Here is an 18,947-nt window from a genome sequence, read left to right as displayed (position 1 = left end):
CTTCAGGTTCTGATGTTGTCGAGTTGGTTACAGAATCTTCACTTGGAATTTTCATTGTCTCAACATCTGAGTGTGTTTTTTCTTTAATTGACTTGTCTTCTTCTTGAGTTGTGATATTCACTGGATCAATATTCATTCCATTTTCTTCAACTTGGTCAGCTACGTCTGAAGAATTCGATATGTTTTCTGTGTTGAGTTCTTCTAGTTTGCTTTTCAATATTTTCTTGTCATTTTTAAGTTTCTTAATTTGTGTCAATAATTTCTCGCTGTGGTCCTTGAGGCAAGTAACTTCTTCATTTTTGTCAGTGGTGATTTTGTCAATTTCCCTTTGCATATTTTGTATTACTTTTTTACTTTCTTGAGAAATTACTTTTGCGATATCTTGCATATCTTCTGGTGTTACGAAATCTAGCTTCATTGTAAGTTTGTAACATCTTGTAATGTTATCTTTTTTTTTTTGTATGAAAATGTCAAAAACTTCTTCTTCATATTTAGGATAAAAGATCCTAGTGATTCGATCCAGGGTGAACCCAGAACTATATCACTATTGTCGCAAAATAAGGTTTTAACAGTGAATTGCGAGACAAAAGTATAGTCTCCAATACTTAGTTGTAGATTGCTTATGTCATATTGTTTGTCACCTGTGTCAACAAATTTCGTTTCAATTATATTTGATTCAAGAATCACTAATTGGTTAACACATTTAATAATAATATAATTACTATTTTGAGTAGGATCAATAGAGATGATAACATCATTTCCCACAAGTGATCCTTTGATTTTAAATAGCGCACCGACACATATACTAAAAGTTTTAGGAAATCTTCCCTCTTTCATTTCTGAATTAGTCTCAATTTCTTTCTCGTCAACGATTGACTCCATTTTGCTTTGTCAAGATGAACTTGGGGTTTTTTAAAATAACCCTTTTATCCTTTATAACAATACTTTTATTTTTTTCTTTAATTTGAACTTTAATACTTAGCCCTTTAATTTTTATATCATTCCACTTAAAACTAATTCACCCTTGTTTTCATACGGTGAAACAAACTTTTGATTTCTCCACAAAACTAAATAAAAGTAATTTACCCTTATTTTCTTCACGTGGAAGGTAACTTTCATTTTTTATTTAATACTAAATTATTTAAGTTGGCATTCGTTGTAAATCTCTGAAATCTAAATACGCTTTATGGTTATTTTTATTTTAATTTGGAATCCAAAAGGCATGAGATTTGGTGACTTGTGAATTATAGAGTTGTATTCTTAATTCTCTATCTGTTTAATTATTGAAGAGTCGCAATCGTTTACCAACTTCTTGATTGATTAACTAGCTTGGCAGATTGGTAGAATGAATATGGAAGGTGAAGTGTGTGCATATAGAAAATCAGAGGCGGATGCACGAAAATGTAGTGGTCGGGTCTAACAGTGGTTGAGTATGGAAATGTATGGCCAAACTATGCACAAATTGCATTCAAAAACCTATGGCTGACACGGATTGGTGTGCAATTGGTATGGTAGTTGTTGGTAATGGTGAAGCATTAGCTCGGAGTGGTGGTGGCGATGGGTAGCAAGGGCAGACTGGTCGGTGGCAGCGAGTATGGGGTCGATCGACGGTGGAAGAAAAGGTGACAGTTTCCTGCGGACTATCAGGGCTGACATGGGAATTGTTGGTGATTTTTATATTGCGATAGAATAGGTTGCGAGTCACAACAACTGCGGCAGTGGCTGATACAGGGTCGGCTTCGACTGTTGGTTCGGGTGGCGGACTGTCGATAGCGGAGTCCAGGATGCAACACACAGGCGAAGAATCCTCTTTTTTTAAATATAATTTCTAGTTTTGTCAATTTTTGTTTCCCAATTTTTATTTTTTATAAGCCCTTTATATATATATATATATATATTTGGTAGGTAAGCACCCACGGGGATTTGAACCAATGACCTATTGCAAGGAGTGCTTTAACAATGCACTCATTCACTGTCAATCCAAAGCCCTGTGGGCTAATTTATTTTTTATTTTTTAAAAACTCCATTCTTTTTTCGATTTTTTTTGGATATATATATATATATATATATATATTTTTTTTTTCTTTTCTATATATTAATATTTTTTATTTTTTTTTCCCTACCTTTTAAATATATGTATACTATTTGTTTTGTTTTGTTTTGTTTTTTTATTATATATTTTCTCTTTTTTTTCTTATATATATATATATTTTTTTATATATACATATGATTTTTTTTTCCTCACTTTTCTTAATTCTTTTTATATATATTTATTTTCCTTTCTGTTTTTTATTTTTATTTTTTTAATATATATTTATAGACATATAGTCCTTTTTTTTCTCTCTTTCCTTTATGGCCAAAGGCCTGATGATATGCAAAATGGAGAACTCCAAACTCTTGTAGCAAAATGCTTCAATGACAACTAAGTTGATGAATTTTGACGGTCAAGGACCTGGATCGGAGAACGTGGCTCTGTGTAGCGGTTAAGCGACCAGAGGATCGAACAGCTATGATACAAATGTTATGAACAAAGTTTGTTATAGCAGGTTAAACACTCCAAAAGACTTGGAATATAAATATCTCCATTAAAGATACAAGAATATATATTAAAGTGTATGAATAAGAATGTTGTTAGAAATGAGAGTGAGGGCCTGCTTATATACCCTAGGCAGGTACCTTTTCACGTACGATCATGTCCTTAGAGATATGCCTCCTCATTATTAACTACTAATTAATTAATTGATATTCATTTATTTACATTATTTATGTTTATATATATTTTATTCAAAACAATGGGTTTCATGCTCAAGTCTTTTATCATTAGATCAAGCACCCATTGAATGCTCCTAGGGTTTACATGAATTGAAATGTCCTTGTCATATTGTAAAAGTCCCATTTGAGCATTTGTATCAAGAAAAAAATTTAATTTTGTATGTAGAAGTGTCTAAAAGACTTCCAAGACCAAGTCGGCCAACCTAGAAGATGTCGGCCTAGAGGGCTATTCGACCCCCTTGGAAAGGCTATTTAAAGGAGAAACTTTCGACCTATTGTGACACACATCAATCATACATCTCTTATATTCGATCTATAGTTGAGAAAATAGTGTGAAGGTCTTGGAAAACAAGGAGAAGGCCATCGAAGAAGAAAGAAGCCCTAGCGAGATTCTGAAGTCTATAATTTTCTCTGTGAGAGTCCATGTTTATGAATTTGTTAGGTTTTTGGGAATATAACAGGTCCGAAGATTGCAAGAAGGATTGCAGACCTCACTTGGGGAAAGAAAGGCTAGACGAGCCCTGTTTTGAAGAGATGTTGCTTCGTTGCCCTTGGAGATCTTGTCTTGCATTGAAAAAGAAATTTTGGATGGCTGGCTTGGTTCTTGGTAGAAGTCTTCATCTTGGTCTTGGGTCTTGGAAGTCTCATTTGAATTGATTCTATAAGAAGAGAAGTTCTTTTTGGGTTTTCCCCTTGGAGGGGTTTTGCCTTGGCTTGGAGCCTATATCTTGTGTTCATCTTTTTATGGTTGTGATCTTCATGGTTTTTGGCAATTGATTTGATGATAAGAACTTAACAATCAAGAAGGAAATAATTATAATATCACTAATAATTGTCAAGTTACGAGAAAATCACCCTCATGCTGCCTTAATCGATTTTCCAACATGGTTTTAGAGCTAAGGTCAAAGGCATAGGCAGCTGGAAGATCACTGTTGTTTGAAGGCAAAAGGGTTTCAAGTTTAGCAAAAAGGGGACGATTTACATTAGTCTTGAAGACCAAGCCATCTAGAAGTAAATCCAAGCAAGAAAAAGGTCATTTTTGATTGTCCCTCTAATAGGATAGACCTCTAAAAAGTAGGCCGAAGTCCTGTACAATACTGTACATGAGACCAATGTTTTTGAAGAGGACAAAAAAGATCACCCCAGGCAACAACCTCATCATTTCAGAAGATTTGAGAAGCAAGGTAATAAGCCCTTAATAGGCTGAGGGTCCTGGAAGGAAAGTCGAGACCTGAAGTGACCAAATTAAAGTTCATGTGATTTAGAAGCAACCTTTAAGCCAACGAAGAAGTCTCTGTGAAGAAAAGAAAGGACCACAGTTTTTGGCAAGTATTTTAGGCTTGTTTGTGAGGTCTTTTCAGTGGTTGTCAAAGCCCTAACCAGAGGGCCAACGTCATTATATAAACTTTAGAAATACCGAGACCTATAAAACTCGATTTTAGAGGAATCCAAGGCTAGAAGTAGCCCTACAGTCCAACAAAGTGTGGCATCTTGAAGAGGACACAAGTCCGCATCTTTTGGAGAAGTGTTAGACCTATTTTAAAAGATCATTTTTGTGCTTACTGGAAGCCCTAGTTTGAGGGCTGAGATTACAGTGAAAACTTTAGGAGTTCCAAGATCTAAAAGTTTGAAATAGGTGCTAGACCTATTGTTTAAGACAATGATTTAAGAAAAAAGACTTTTGTGTCTCATTCAAGGAATTTTGAAGCTAGTAGAAGTATAGAAGCCAAGCTTGAAGGACTATAGCAGTAACTAATTCGAAGTCAAGTAAGAACAGCAGTTAGTCCATTGAGAAGAGTATTTTGTCTTGGCATCTTTGGAAGCTTCTATTGAAGGAAATATTGAAGAAAATATCAAGCATCTTGGGACCAACTAGTGGAAGAAACCTTGAAAATCTCGTCAAAATCAAGTATTGTTTTTCTCTTTATTTCTTAATCATCTAATACAATGAGTTCGTTCTACAAGAAGAGCAATAAGCTCGATGAGTCATCTAACTTCCAAGCATGGAAGAAGAAGATAAACCTCATTCTCAGAGAGAATGATGTGATGGACTATGTCAAAGGCAAAGTTGCAGAACCAGATAAGAGCAATACAAAGGACTGGAATAAGTACTTGAAGGATGAGATTAGAATTGTGGCAGAATTGGACAAAGGACATCTATGATAGATTGACAAAGTCAAAAGCAATGAGTGTGGACATTTTAAGAGACATTGTCCTAAGAACTCTCAATATAAGAACAATAACAAGAGAAAGGAAAGGGATGGAGCACACACTATTGAAGATAGTAAAAAAACTGAAAAGAAGTCGAAGGAAGAAGATCCCAGGGATCTCCTTTATTGAGTAGCTCCATCATGATCATGTCATTGTAGATAGTGTAAGGCATGTAGATTCATTGGTAGAAGTATTTGGCATCATAGATAGCAACATCTAGAATTGGAAGAATTCATTGTACATTAGTCTGTTGCATTGGAAACAGTGATCTAGCAAGGTAGAAGGGTTCATGCAACAACTTGTTGATATTATGTCATGGCTAGGAAGGATCACATAGATCCTCTTTGAATGAAATTATGGGAAGATTTCTTCATCTAGTAGAAGAAGGACCATGATGACATTGCTGATTTATTCTACAGTTCCAGATTATAGAGCAAGCTTTCTAGAAGTTTGCAGGTTTAGTTGCAACATGAAGGAAGTCTCATATTCAAGATAGAAGCAATGGACTAGGTGACTGGCTTAAGAAAGAGGTATGAATGTTTTGTATTTTTCTTTAGTTGATTCATCTTTTTCAGATTGTTGTAGGAAAAGCAGGGTGCAAGATTATGCTTGGTTGCATAAGCATGTTTTGGATAAAGTTTGGACTCTTCTGGTTGAAGACATGATGATAGTGATCAACATCCCATATGGTCTCTTGAAGCACAAAAGTTTGCTGATTCCAGAAGGAGCTATAGAAACTTTGACAGATGTGACATTAAAGCTTGTTTGAAGAAGACTCTTGATTGAATGACTAGAAGTATGGATAAAATACTCTAGCATGAAGGTGTACCATGATGAATGATGTTGATAAGAGCAACACATTACATCTTATGAAGAAGCTGTCATGACTTGGTAACTCTGATATTGATTTGGCATTGATGGTTCGATATGACTTTGCTACCTAGAACAATATGTTGCAAGAAGTTATGTGATAGTTAGGAACTGTCTGACTGCAACTCAATTCTATGCTTGGTGGATAGCTTTGGCATATGGCCCTGTTACCACACAATCTAGCAGGGGTCCAAGGAGGGGTATCTGAAGGATGATTACTGGACCAAAAGGCAACGATGGGACAAGGACCCACTATCACCTCAGTCAATGTCCCCTGCTTTTTATGGACTTTCACAGATGGGAGGAGTCCCGGTATATAGGAAATCACTAGGGGGATAAGATCAACAACAAGGTACAACGTGATTTCCAAGCCCCATTCAGGGAGATGCTCAATAATGGTGGGCACAGTTGCTTCAAAGAAGCTAGAATAGCTGTCCGAGAAAGACCTATAAGGATACCCAAACCTAAGAGGAGAGAAAGATATTCTACAATAGCAACTATCATAGACCTAAGGGATCCTATAATAGATTAAGTCATCCTAGAAGGGTTTCAAAGATGGAATCTATACAAGGTTCTAACCCTACTAAGGAGACCTAAAGGACACTCCAAATTAGACCTAGGGTTCTAGATATGTATCTTCTTTAATGAGCACACAAGGTCAAACACAGAGGGAAAATAAGGGTCTAAATTGATGAAATTCCGTTCAGCTTTTAAGTGCAATAGACCCCTGATTCTACCACTACCAACAAGGAACCTAGACAAATTTGGTCTTATAGCTAAGGCTTGGTATATCTCTCAATCCAATCGCGGGATTGGCCTCAAAACTTGAGGTCTTCTAGGAGACTCACCAAAGTTGTTGCTTCCCAATTTGATTTGGAAGAAGCTCTCTCTAATGCATTTTGTAGGGAGCCCTAATGCATTTTGTAGGAAGCTCTCTCTAATGCATTTGCAAGGTTGCTCACATAATGGGCCCTATGAACTTGGGTGATGGCTATAATGATATGGGGTAGAGCTCATGTTGGGCTTTTGCCCACATGCTAAATTTTTGTCCTGACCATCTTTTGGATTTTATGGTACATTTCTTGTTGTAAGTGGCCAAATTATTTTTTTAACTTTCTTTTTAGCTGCTTCAACCTTCGGGGCATCATTCCAGGCCTAGCCCAAAGTGTGGACAAGAGGAAGGGGAGGCTAACTTCTTGTGGACCCAAGGGACAAATGTGGACCTGGATGGGAAATATGTGAAAAGGTGTTATAGTGAGTAGAGGGGAGTGATGTATGTGGTGTTGGGAAGTGAGACCATGCAACCAGAGTCGGGGTTTCCCATATAGTGCTACCCCTAATGCTAGCAGCCAATAAAGGAGATCCCACGTGACTACGATATAAGATTAACCACCAAATTGGGGCAAGGGAACAAGAGTACAAACCAAGCCCATTGTTTTCACTGAATCCCCCCACTAATCCATGTCCAAATGTGTCTAAGATAAGCAAGCAAAAGTACCCAATTGCATAATGAAAATCCATACCTTCGGGTTTCGAAGGCCCACCTTCAACCATACGATCATAATAAATGGGCGAGGGCACAGAATGGCTGGCTCAGGCGGCGGAGAATGGTGGCACATCGAGCTATCTTGTGGTCGTAAGGGGTTGTTGGCTGTTAGCTGAAGAAAAATCTAGGAGAAAATTTCTTCTATGCGTGTCACCCATTGGTGGTGGGTAAAATTTGGCTCCAACTGGGACATGAGCTCTCAGTAGAGTGCACAAACCATGTACTTGAACGGGGAGGTCACGAGAACACCCACAGTCTCTTGGGACCATAGACCTGCTACCTGCACATCAAAGACTAAGCACACGGGGCAACATATTTTTATGGCGTCCCTTGATTGCCCATGCTTTTGTTAGGCCATAAAATCAACAAGAAGTGAAATCCAATTCTAAATGCAATTTTAATCTAAGTGCATTTAATCTAGCATGATAATATAATATGACATCAGTTCTAATGCAAAAATCAACATGCAATGCACCCTACTCTAACATGCATATGACATCAAGTAAATTCTAAGTGTAATCATAAAGCCAAAGCAACCAACACATCATTAGATCCATTTGAGAATAGTTGCCTATATGATTACTTATCCAATAAGCCCCAAAGCCAACATAGAAGCAATCATATGGAGGATGATGTGAGTGGGGGGTGGGAAAATATGATATCCATATGGTGTAGAAAGGAGTCCTAGATGAGGGGAAGGATACCAATTTAGAGTTTTGGCGACTTTCTTGCAAGCACAAAATGGATGAAAGAATGAACAAGCTCAAGAACTCCTTATCATGATTATTGTTCATAACATCATGCTTTGTGGTCGCCCCAAGGGTATGACAAGAAGAAGAAGGGGACCGAGAACATGGAGAGACATAACAAACAAATTGCTCGATACGATGGTCATATTGAAAAGGGGCAATGATTGTGTGCTCACAATCTTGAGGGTATGGCTAGGGAGAAGGGATACATCAAATGAATAGCTTTTCCTCAACATTACACTCAAGAGGATGAAAGGATTCACCAATATCAAAAATGGTATGAGGAAACGTGAGGCAAAGGCTCGTGGATAACGTGGTTATTTGCTTAGGATCCTGGAGGAGGCAAGGAAAAGCAAGGCTCATGTCGGATTCATCATCAGTATCATAAATGGGGCTCTTGCTAGCTTCTTCTAACAATCTTTCTTCATTTATGGGAAAATAATGATCATCCCTTCCAATGGCGTGAATAGGTATATCATTATGAGTAATGGCCTGAAGAAGGGAGAATTAACCTCAACCTCATTTTCCTTGTCAGTATCGTAAATAGGATCATTGTTGAAATGATGGTTAATATCCCATTTTCCCTCATTTATATGGAAGAAATCAGAAATGTCAACCTCACAGGGATCCACAATACCCATATCCTCTAGCCCCCTTTCTTGAATGAGGGACCCCACTTCATGTTGTTCATTCTCATGGATTTCAATGGGGCTTTCATTCAAACCATATTTGTACACAATTCCCAAATCTGCAGTTCAAAAATCTTCCATGGGTTCTTCATTTGCTTGGATATCATGATTTTCCTCATGATCATTCCATTCATCCATATACCCCTTATTCTCATGAGGGTCTTCCATATCATCATCCAATTCATTGACTTCTATGGGATGACTTTGTTGCAAATTGTAATATCTTTCGTTGACTAGATCAATTAGGATATTGAAAGTACAAGTCTGGCGAGTAAGGTCAAGGAGACGGTCATGATCTCTCTCATAGTACATCGTACTTGGTAGAGTTCTTTCCCCTTCCTACTAAATTACTTGAATATGAAATCCCTATCCTTATGTTCTATCAAATACTCATAATATCAACAAATTGGCCCACACTTTCCAATAGTTCTTGAAGGTCTTCGTGGTTATGTTCATTTCAAGGAAAGCCAAGGACAATCTCTCTTTGACAATAAGCCATTTTTCATGATTTTGCATATAATACTGAAATGGAGTTGCCAGGGTGAATCTAAATGCCTTGATCAATGCTTGCTTCACCCTACAAGCATTAATATTGAAGTTCAATGAAGAACTAGGGCTTCGTTCTTCCAATGGAGTTGCCAAAAGATATATCAATGATGTCATAAGGGAATAAGAAACGCGTCTCGTGTCCCCAACAATGGCGCCAAAATGTTACCACACAATCTAGCAGGGGTCCAAGGAGGGGTACCTGAGGGACGACTACTAGACCAAAAGGCAACAATGGGACAAGGACCCACTGTCACCTCAGTGAATGTCCCCTGCTCTTTACGAACTTTCACTAATGGGAGGAGTCTTAGTATAGAGGAAATCACTAAGGGGATAAGATCAACAACAAGGTACAACGTGATTTTCAAGGCCCATTCAGGGAGAGGCTCAATAATGGGCACAATTGCTTCAAAGAAGCTAGAATAGCTCTTCGAGAAAGACCTATAAGGATACCTAGACCTAAGAGGAGAGAAAGATATTCTACGATAGCAACTATCCTAGACCTAAGGGATCCTATAATAGATTAAATCAACCTAGAAAGGTTTCAAAAATGGAATCTATACAAGGTTCTAACTCTACTAAGGAGACCTAAAGGACACTCCAAGTTAGACCTAGGGTTTAAGATATGTATCTTCTTTAATGAGTAGACAAGGTCAAACATGGAGGGAAAATAAGGGTCTAAAATTGATGAAGTTTCATTGGGATTTTAAGTTCAATAGAGCCTTTAACGTGCGATGGATCATTGGGACAACTCAAGGATTTCTTTGGCATGGGCAAGATTGCTTCATGTGATGGACTAGATGTTGGCAGGGTAGTTTCTTCATTGGATTGTGATGTTGCATACACACAATTGGAGGGATGTGCACGTATTGTGTTTGATCCAAGAGGATGAGTGCTTGTAGGATTGGGTTGCGGTGGCCCGTGTTTGATCGTAGCTCGGACTAACCTTGTAGGACACGAAATCAGTGGTAGGTTGAGTCAATGGAGATCGTGTAGACTTAGAGGGAGCAACCCTATGGAAGTGTTGAGGTCTTCAGGTTTAGATGATATGAGGTAGAGGCATTACTGAGATAGCGTGGTTCATTCTCAGGAGTATGCTGTAGTGATGGATACTAGATGGGCTAGTGTCGTAGGTATTGTTGATGGAGACTTGCTAGTGCTGGAAGTACCTCCCTCGCTAAGAGGGTGTGTTGGGATTTGTAGCTTGGGAGGTACTCCAAGCCCTAGGGTTCGGGGTTTTGGAAGGATGGGCACCACAAAAGTGGTTTGTGGGCTTAGAACCCAAGGTGGGGTTTTGTACCCAAAGGAGTTGGGCCAAAACCATGTTGAATTTTGTTGGTTTGACTTTTGGAGATTGTAGAGGACCCCAAAAGGAACTAGGGGCTGCAAAGAGTACCGAGAAAGGAGGTATAGATTGTGAAAAATCAATTTTTATATGTTTATGTGGGTAAAAGAGCCTACAAGTTCAAGTCGGCTAGCATAAGAGGTGCCCTTTTGGAGGGCTGTTCGTTGCACCCATAAGAAGCATATAAATAATGCACAAGAAGACCTCATTTACACACATCCAAATTACAACAATCATAAGGATACATCTTTGTAGTGGCTGCAGACCTTGGAGCTTGAGCGAAGGAGAGAAAAGCAGACATTTTAGGGCTGTTTTTCTCTAGATTGTTGGGCAGATTCAAGGAGGATGCAAAGGCCAAGTTTAGGAGCTGTTTGGGGCTGTTTGTGTGAAGTTTTGTGTGGGGTATTTCTCTGAGTTTGAGGCTGCAAATCCTTGTGGTAATTGCAAAGAAGGCCGAAGCCTGTAGCAGCTTCTTGGAGGGGTTGAAAGGCCTAGAAACAGGTCAGACCAACCTTCAAGGAGCAGCGAGTGGGAGCAGCCTACAAAAGAAGCCACAGCTGTAGAGAAGGTTCTGTAGCAGATTGGGAGGGCTGACGTGGACTGAAATTGTGCCCCAACCAAGCCACAAACCTACAACAGAAGTACACTAGCCTTGAGGTATGTTGTTAATGTGTTGAGTTGATGGATTGCTAGTGGATGACTGTCCTAGTGTAGGATAAAGTTGTTTGGCATCTTAAGGTTGTTGGAGGGCAACAAGTAGGTGCTAAAGGGAGCCGTAAGTGCAGTACAGGGAAGAACACTTGGACTTCTAGGAGAGGCAGATTTGGATGCTCAGGGACTGATCTTTGAAGGACTAAAGAAGGAGGTCAAAGGGAGCAGATTTGACTAGCCCAAGCTCATTGTTGGAGAAGGACATCTTGCAATGATAGGTGGCAGCCCTCTGGCCCAAAGTTGTCTTCATTGGAGCAACACAGTAAGGCATTAGAGGGAAGAAGTCCCAAAGGAGCTGAGAAGCAGCAGTTGGCAGTTGAAAGTTGTTCACAAACGAAGTTGTGAACAACTCACCAGGAGTCTCTATGTGTTGATGCGTTGAAGGACTAATGATCAACTAGAGAGTAGTTGGAGAAGCCGTGTTCAATGGCCTAAAGGAGGTGGTTCATTGATAGAGGCAGGTTGATGTTGCTGCAGATTGGAGCCAAAGGACGGGGCAAGCTGTGTTCAGGGTATGACCAAGGCAGCTGTGAGGAGCTCTACATCAGCTAGACGGTTAGTGTACTTTGTTCAGGGTAGATTGGTTGTCAAAGGACTGAAGTTTGACACCAAACCCTAGTTGTGTATTCTTGTATCAATGGATGTATGAGGGCCATTATCCCTGGTACGGGAGCCCTAGACAGTTGTATTTTAGTTTGTTAATAATAAATATAACAAAGTTGGGTTAGTGAAAATTGTAAAAAGTTATCTATATTGTGCACGTGTTGATTTACTGCTGTTTATATTCCGCTGTGCAAAGGAGTTTGTTGTGACATTTGAATTGGTAGTGTCAGAGATTCTAAGATCCTAACTTAGACTCCAGTGTCATGGAAAAACAACATCTTTTCTATGAGGCAAGCTTAAATACATTTTAATGAGTTATTAAATCTCACAAGTGAGACTTCATTTTAAGCTTTTACTGCTGATTTTATTCACCAGTCCACCTCTTGTCTAGGATTACAACTGAAAATTCCATGTTACACTGGAAAATCCTTAAGGATAATATTCAACAAGTTCTATCCAACTAGTATAACATGGCTTTTCTTTGATATGACCAATTGGTCTTTCTTTGGTGTGTTTGTGACCATTGGGTTTTCATTGTACACATGCATGCCTTACATGCACATATATTCTTTCTTGCTTTATTACTGGGGTTCATGGGTCTATATGCAAGGGTGAAAGCAGTGCTAAGTAAGAGACTTCTGGAGATTAGGTTCATGGTTGAGAAAAGAAAGAAGATCACAAGAAAAATACAAGGACAGAATAGGATTGGAAACAAGGAGTTTAGATATGCAAGCCCGTTAAAATTGTATGCAGATCTTAGTTGTATGTTTTACCCTCAATATCATAACTTCAACTACTATTCATAGGATTCTTAATGTGCCTAATGGCAACATGGGCTGGGTATTGGGTAAGTGTTGGTAGAGTAGGGTAGAATACCCTGAGTTTGGGACCAGGGTACATTGTAATTAATCAGTGTGCACAAAACCTATTAACAATTTAACATGCTTGTGTGATATCATAACTATCCCACTTTCTTTCATTTGTTTTTTGGCAATATGTTGGATTGTATAGGCCTCTTTCTCAGGTTCATCTTCTTGCAAAGATTCTTTTGAGATATAGCAATTTCGATGCTTTGATTTTACTGAAGGTCAAACTGTGTTGGCCAGTCAAGATTGGAAAAATATGCTTGATGTCCTCTTTCTTGATGGTACCCACAAATGGAAAGAATGTTCTTACAATTATGTTATGTGGATTCTGAAATAGTAGACCACTAAGAGTATGTGCAATTTTTTTGACCTGCTTCTTCTTATTCCATCTGATAAGGTGAATGTTTGGATACCAATATTAGCAGATTTTTTCTCATATAATGTGTGACAGAACTTGTTCCGCAGGAATTACTACTGGATCTTCATTGCTGAGAACTGATTTCCAAATGACAAGAAGTATTTGACTGGATCACATTTAGCTCCCTGTAACCTGTTATGCTATTATTATCCTCATGAAATTATTTCAAAATGCCTGCAAAGTCACTGGATGCTTGTGTAACAAACTAATCTGGTGATGGAGAAAATGAGACCAAAGATAAAGCTCAAAGGTGCAGCTAATAATAAGGCAGCAGACAGTGTTGAGTCAGAAAGAAGTCAAGACCAATTGAAGGGTGTGCGAGTAAATCCTGATGCAAATGCAGGTCAAGGAGAAGGTTTCTTCCCCGTACTCACTGGAGGGATCAAACGGAAGAGGGGGCCCAGGGCTGGAGAAAGGAGAGCAAAAGAGAAGCAACGGTTTACTTTTAGCAGGGGCTCAGCAGTGCCATCTGTTGTAGGAGATGAAGAATTTTCAGATCAAGATGAAAATGAGAGCAAAGAAGACACCGAAGTCAATGTTAAGATGATCGATCAAAGGCAGGTCACAACAGCTAGTAATGGCTTGATTACTGAATCAGTGGAAATAAAGGGTGCACAATCATTTCAACAAAAACAAGGACATTTGAAGGTCAGGGTTAAGGCATCGAAACTTCATGAAGAATCTAATACTCCTGAAAGGCAAAAGGTCAATGATAATGAAAATGCTAATTCATCAGAAGCTCCGAAGGAATGCCAGAAGCCAGATTTGAAACAACTTGAGAAGCCAAGCAATTTAATGTTGAAGGCTGCAAGACCCCTTGATCAGGCAAGCGCTCCAAGGCAAAGCAGGTCTAGCAAATCTAATGAAATGGCCAGCAGTCCGAATCAAAATGAGACAGAGAAGTTGCCGATTAGCTCCGAAATTCAGGAAAAGAACATGGTAGAAGTATCATCAGGACCGCATCAGAGGCATAGAAGGCAATCTCATGCAGTTGAAAAGGGTCAAAATGACCATTCTGAGTATGATGCAAAAGAATTGAAGGATGCTTTGATGGTTGGTTGGCTTACTTGGTAATTGAAAAAAAGAAGTTTATTTCATGTATAGAAGAGATAAATAACAGATTGGGACATGAATGCAACTGTTTTCTGGTGCATGTGTTTGATCAGGTTGTAAAGAAAATAATGAAAATGGATGCAGCAGAACCCTTCAATACTCCAGTAAATCCAGTTGCTCTTGGTATCCCAGTGAGTATAATTTTGGGGACATCATAAAGAAAAAAATAAAACAAAAAATTTATGGCAGTACCTGCATTTTTCTCTAGTTCTTCATGGTTTTATTCCTATTAGAATGAATTTTAAAGAAAAGAACAGTTTTCAGTTCATCCATTTATCTGTGCATTCTTTACAAGAAAATGTCAGAGACTCTGCTTTAGAAGGATTTTGTCATTCTTTTGTTGCTTTATTGGATTTGACAGACACAGTGCATGTGTACCACAAAGTTCAATTCCTTCATGTCCTAATGACAATTCATGCGACTCCACTACATCCTAATATCCACTTATGGATTTTGGTGAGGTTGTATTCTCTTTGTTTTACTTGTGAGTCAAACAGAAAGAGTACAACCTGATCAAAAGCTGTAAGTAGATATTAAGATGTAGTGGAACTAACATGAAATGCCAATAGGACATTGGATAAGTTGAAAATTGTGATGCAGTGTCTGCAGATCCAATAAATAGGATAGATAGAATCCTCTCTCTCTCTCTCTGAATTGAAAATTGTGATGCAGTGTCTGCAGATCCAAGAAATAGGATAGATAGAATTCTCTCACTCTCTCTCAATTGAAAATTGTGATGCGTGTCTGCAAATCCAAGAAATTGGATTGATAGAATCCTCTCTCTCTCTCTCTCTCAATTGAAAATTGCGATGCATGTCTGCAAATCCAAGAAATTGGATTGATAAAATCCTCTCTCTCTCTCTCTCTATATATATATATATATATAATGTATATATGTATATATACATATATATATATATAGAGAGAGAGAGAGAGAGAGAAAGAGAGAGAGATAGAGATAGAGAGAGAGAGCTGTACTTCTTATGGCATTAACTTGTCTGAATCTTCAACCCTTGGTCTGTGTATTCCATCATTGCCATTGAAGGAAATGCTGGTGCCATTTTAACCATTTTTGAGGCCGCTCTGCTGTTCCTGTATTTGAGAAATATGAAAAGAGTAAATAGTCAAATAAAGAGCAAAATGAGATTCATGATTGAGAGATTAAGTCTGTATTTGCTTCTATTTCACTTATCCTGTTCCTCTCCATTTATAATGTAAGAAAGTTCTAATGTCTACAATTTTAACTGGCCTTAGGATTATTTTGATGTCTCACTCATCCTGTTCCTCTCCATTTATAATGCAAGAAAGTGCTAACGTCTACAATTTTTACTGGCCTTAGGATTATTTTGATGTCATTGACACACCAATGGACCTGGGCACAGTATGCAGTGCACTGGAAAGAGGTGAAAAGTACATGAATTCCCGGGATGTTTTTAAGGATGTTCAATTTATCTGGGAGAATTGCTATAAATATAATAGTAAAGGTGATCCCATTTTGGATCTTATGAAAAGGGTGAAGAAGAATTTTGTAAAGTATTGGACTGCAGCTGGTTTATATTATGAGTCACCTAAGAGGACAACTGGTGTGTCTCTCTCTCTATCTTTGGTATATTTTGGATAATTTTTTTTCCATTGTTATTATTTTCTTCTGTTTTTGATAATTAAATACACAGCTTCTTAGGATAAAGAAGAATATAATAGTCACAGTAATCTGGGTTCAATGGGTTGTTTATAACAAGACAGATGGTTATATTCATATATAACTCTTTGCTCGTTTTCTCCTTTTACGCTAGACACATTCAAAGACAGTATTCATTTAAATTTTACAAATTCTGAAAATATTTGCTGAATTGATTGAAATATTAACCTTGCACTATTCATTCCTTGATTCCTAACAATTTAGAGAATAGCAATGCAGTTTCAAGATAAATTGTCTGTAAAGGTACCGCAAAATTATATTTTGTGCAAGTACCACATCATTGAATGTGAGCAGGGGCCAAGACAGTTTGCCATTAACGTTACACCTAATCAAGATCATTCAGAATCCTTTCCTTTCAGTACTTTTTGATATTTTTTTCCCTTTGAGATAAATCCTTGGGAAACTTCTGGGCGTTTACCCCATTCCTAGGGTGGTACCTGTTGCTGCCTATTCCACACCTAGGCTACCGTGGAGAAAATCTTTAATCCACTTGGTGTGGCCTTGGGGGCAAGTCTCAAGTTGAGTAGCTGTCACTCAATTCTAAACTCCTCCATCTAGGCTAACTCTTGGTGAAGCCAAGGGGGAAGTCCCTAAAAAACAACTAAGGCTCAACTAAGCCATAACAAAGTAAGAAATGTTCTAGGAGGTAATTGAATAACACAAGAATACATTCAACCATCAACATGTAATATGAAAGATAGATGAACAAGTAATCACATTCACCATCAATATACAAGATGAGCAAGATAGATAAGCAAATGATCAAATGAAAGAAATGAAAGGCAATATAGACTAGTGCCAAAAGTTAAATGCTTATGCTGGAAAGTGAAATGCTCAAAGAAATTGCTTGTTACTTGTTAGAGCCTAGATTTGCCTCAAGTTGAAAAGACAAGGTTCTAGGTCCACATCAAACCACGCTCAGCCTCGTATCTAGCCCTATGAGGACAGGAGAGGGCTCTCTCCAGGTCAATCTCGGCAAAAGACAAGCGATGGGGCTCAAGATGACTAAAATAAAAGCTAATTTTAGGCTAGGTATGAAGTGCAAAGGATTTGATTTGAGTTTTTGAGGGTTTTGTGTTGGAAATGGGGAAAGGCAAATTGGGCTCGGGGATGAGGCATAGTTTCTGCAGAGTTCTGATTGGGGCAAAGAAGGCAATCGTTTTGATGCTTTAAAGTGAGTGAATGGATAGATCAGACTGGTGAGGAGCTAAGGAGAGCAAGAGAGTCTCAAGAATTCTCCTTAAACAAATGAAAACATGGAAATTTAAACAAATTCAAAGGCAGAGCATAACAGTTAATGGATTCCACCTTAATCACTCATTTGTTCAAATTCAGAAGAAAAGAGAGGAAAATGATACACATAACACTAATGAGCTTACAATTACTTAGAGAATAACACCATCAAAACATAAAGCCACATGGATCCCAAACAGTGCTGCAAAACCCTGGTCTTTCCTTAGCCAAAAATGCAGAGATAGAATGTACAATGATATACCGAAGCAATCCCAAGTGTCTAACCCTGAAAATGACGTAGAAATTACATGATATAGACTAGCCCAACCCATTCCCTTGCCTCTAGGGGTCGAGCTCATCATTCTAGGAGGTGTTTGAACCAATTCTAAACAAGGAACTGAAAACTAGGTAGTCAAACAACTTACCCCTAGATGCTAGGAAACTGATTCATTCACTCACATTTCACCTTTTGGTGAATGAATCTTCTAGAACAAGTAAAAATGTGCCAATATTACATCATGGTTGTCAAATTACATCATGAAAAGTCAAGAATAACTTCAAAAAGCAAAACTGGGCGAATTGCTGAGCTGAACAGTGAAAAACAAGCCAAAATTCTCTATGCGCCACGCCAAAATTTGTATGCGTCGCGCCAAATTGGAGTTGATTTTGAGGCACTTCTTGAAGTCCAAATTGAGCCCAAGATAGCTCATTGGAAAGCCCTGTCTATCTACTTTCCAACCCAAGTGGAATTTTTCAATTTGGATGTCATTTGCCCCTCCAAAACTTCAATCTCCCAAGACTGCTTCCTGTGTGTCAAAATAGGGGCAGTGAGGTCATTTTTTGAGGGTGTTTGACCTCCTGAGGACTCAAAATTTGCCCAAACTTCTTGGCCACGCACCAGCAGTCATGATTTTTCATGACAAATCCAAAAATATAAAGTTTTTGCCATTTGGAGCTTCCTATCAAAAGCGCGTGCCAAGTGGTGCGGCGCACAGGGAGAAAAACCCTATTTTTTGTGCAAAAAATTTCCAAAATGTCAAAAATGCCCCAAATTTCTTGAAATTTGGGCTGGAGCTTCTTCATTAAGTGTTATGTTGGGCTAAAGAGGCTTCGGCCAGTACCTGAAGACGATCAAGCTCCCTTTGCCTCTTTTGCTTCCTTATTGCCTTTCTCAATTTTGCCTTTAAATTCCTGATTCGTGCCTTGCAGACCTTGTTTCGTGCCATGTAGTGGAAAGCCATGTGTCTCAGCAATGCATGGTCTTTGTCGGCCTTGTCCAACAGCCTCTCTAAGTGCATGTTAACTCTCTCGAGATTAGCCTCCCGATCCTCATTAATCTCTTGCTCCAATGATGTGAGCTCAATTCTTCTCCTTTGTGCAGCTTGGCGATGCTCGCGAATGTTTTGCAGCTCCATGATTGCTTGCTGATCTTCAAGCTATTTGTTCCTCTGCTCCAAGTATTTCATGGTCCACTTAGCTCTCTCCAAGTCAAGGGATAAGGCTTGGATCTCTGTTTGCTGCTCCTGGATGATCTCTCTAAGCTGTGCACTTTGCGGACCCGTATCTGTATCATCAT

General features: G+C 38.6%; 1 protein-coding gene across 3 annotated transcripts in view; it reads left to right on the top strand.

Annotated features, from left to right (window-relative positions):
- Window positions 1-18,947, top strand: part of LOC149181171 (uncharacterized) — a 209,038-nt gene that overhangs the window by 13,726 nt on the left and 176,365 nt on the right. For 2 of the 3 annotated variants that reach the window (XM_089416478.1, XM_089416480.1), the window contains exons 2-4: window positions 13,360-14,379; window positions 14,493-14,570; window positions 15,779-16,022. In XM_089416478.1, coding sequence (XP_089272604.1) covers window positions 13,543-14,379; window positions 14,493-14,570; window positions 15,779-16,022 — 1,159 coding nt within the window. In that variant the 5' untranslated portion in view covers window positions 13,360-13,542. The remainder of the gene's footprint in view (window positions 1-13,359; window positions 14,380-14,492; window positions 14,571-15,778; window positions 16,023-18,947) is intronic. The other variant, XM_089416479.1, reaches the window with a different exon arrangement.

This window comes from Pinus tabuliformis, chromosome 3_2 (genome assembly GCF_031772625.1).
Source record: "Pinus tabuliformis cultivar Carrire ecotype Pingquan chromosome 3_2, CPIR1, whole genome shotgun sequence".
In the NCBI taxonomy this organism is placed as follows: Eukaryota; Viridiplantae; Streptophyta; class Pinopsida; order Pinales; family Pinaceae; genus Pinus; species Pinus tabuliformis.
Note: the sequence above shows the minus strand (reverse complement) of the source record. Positions and strands in the feature narration are given on the sequence as shown.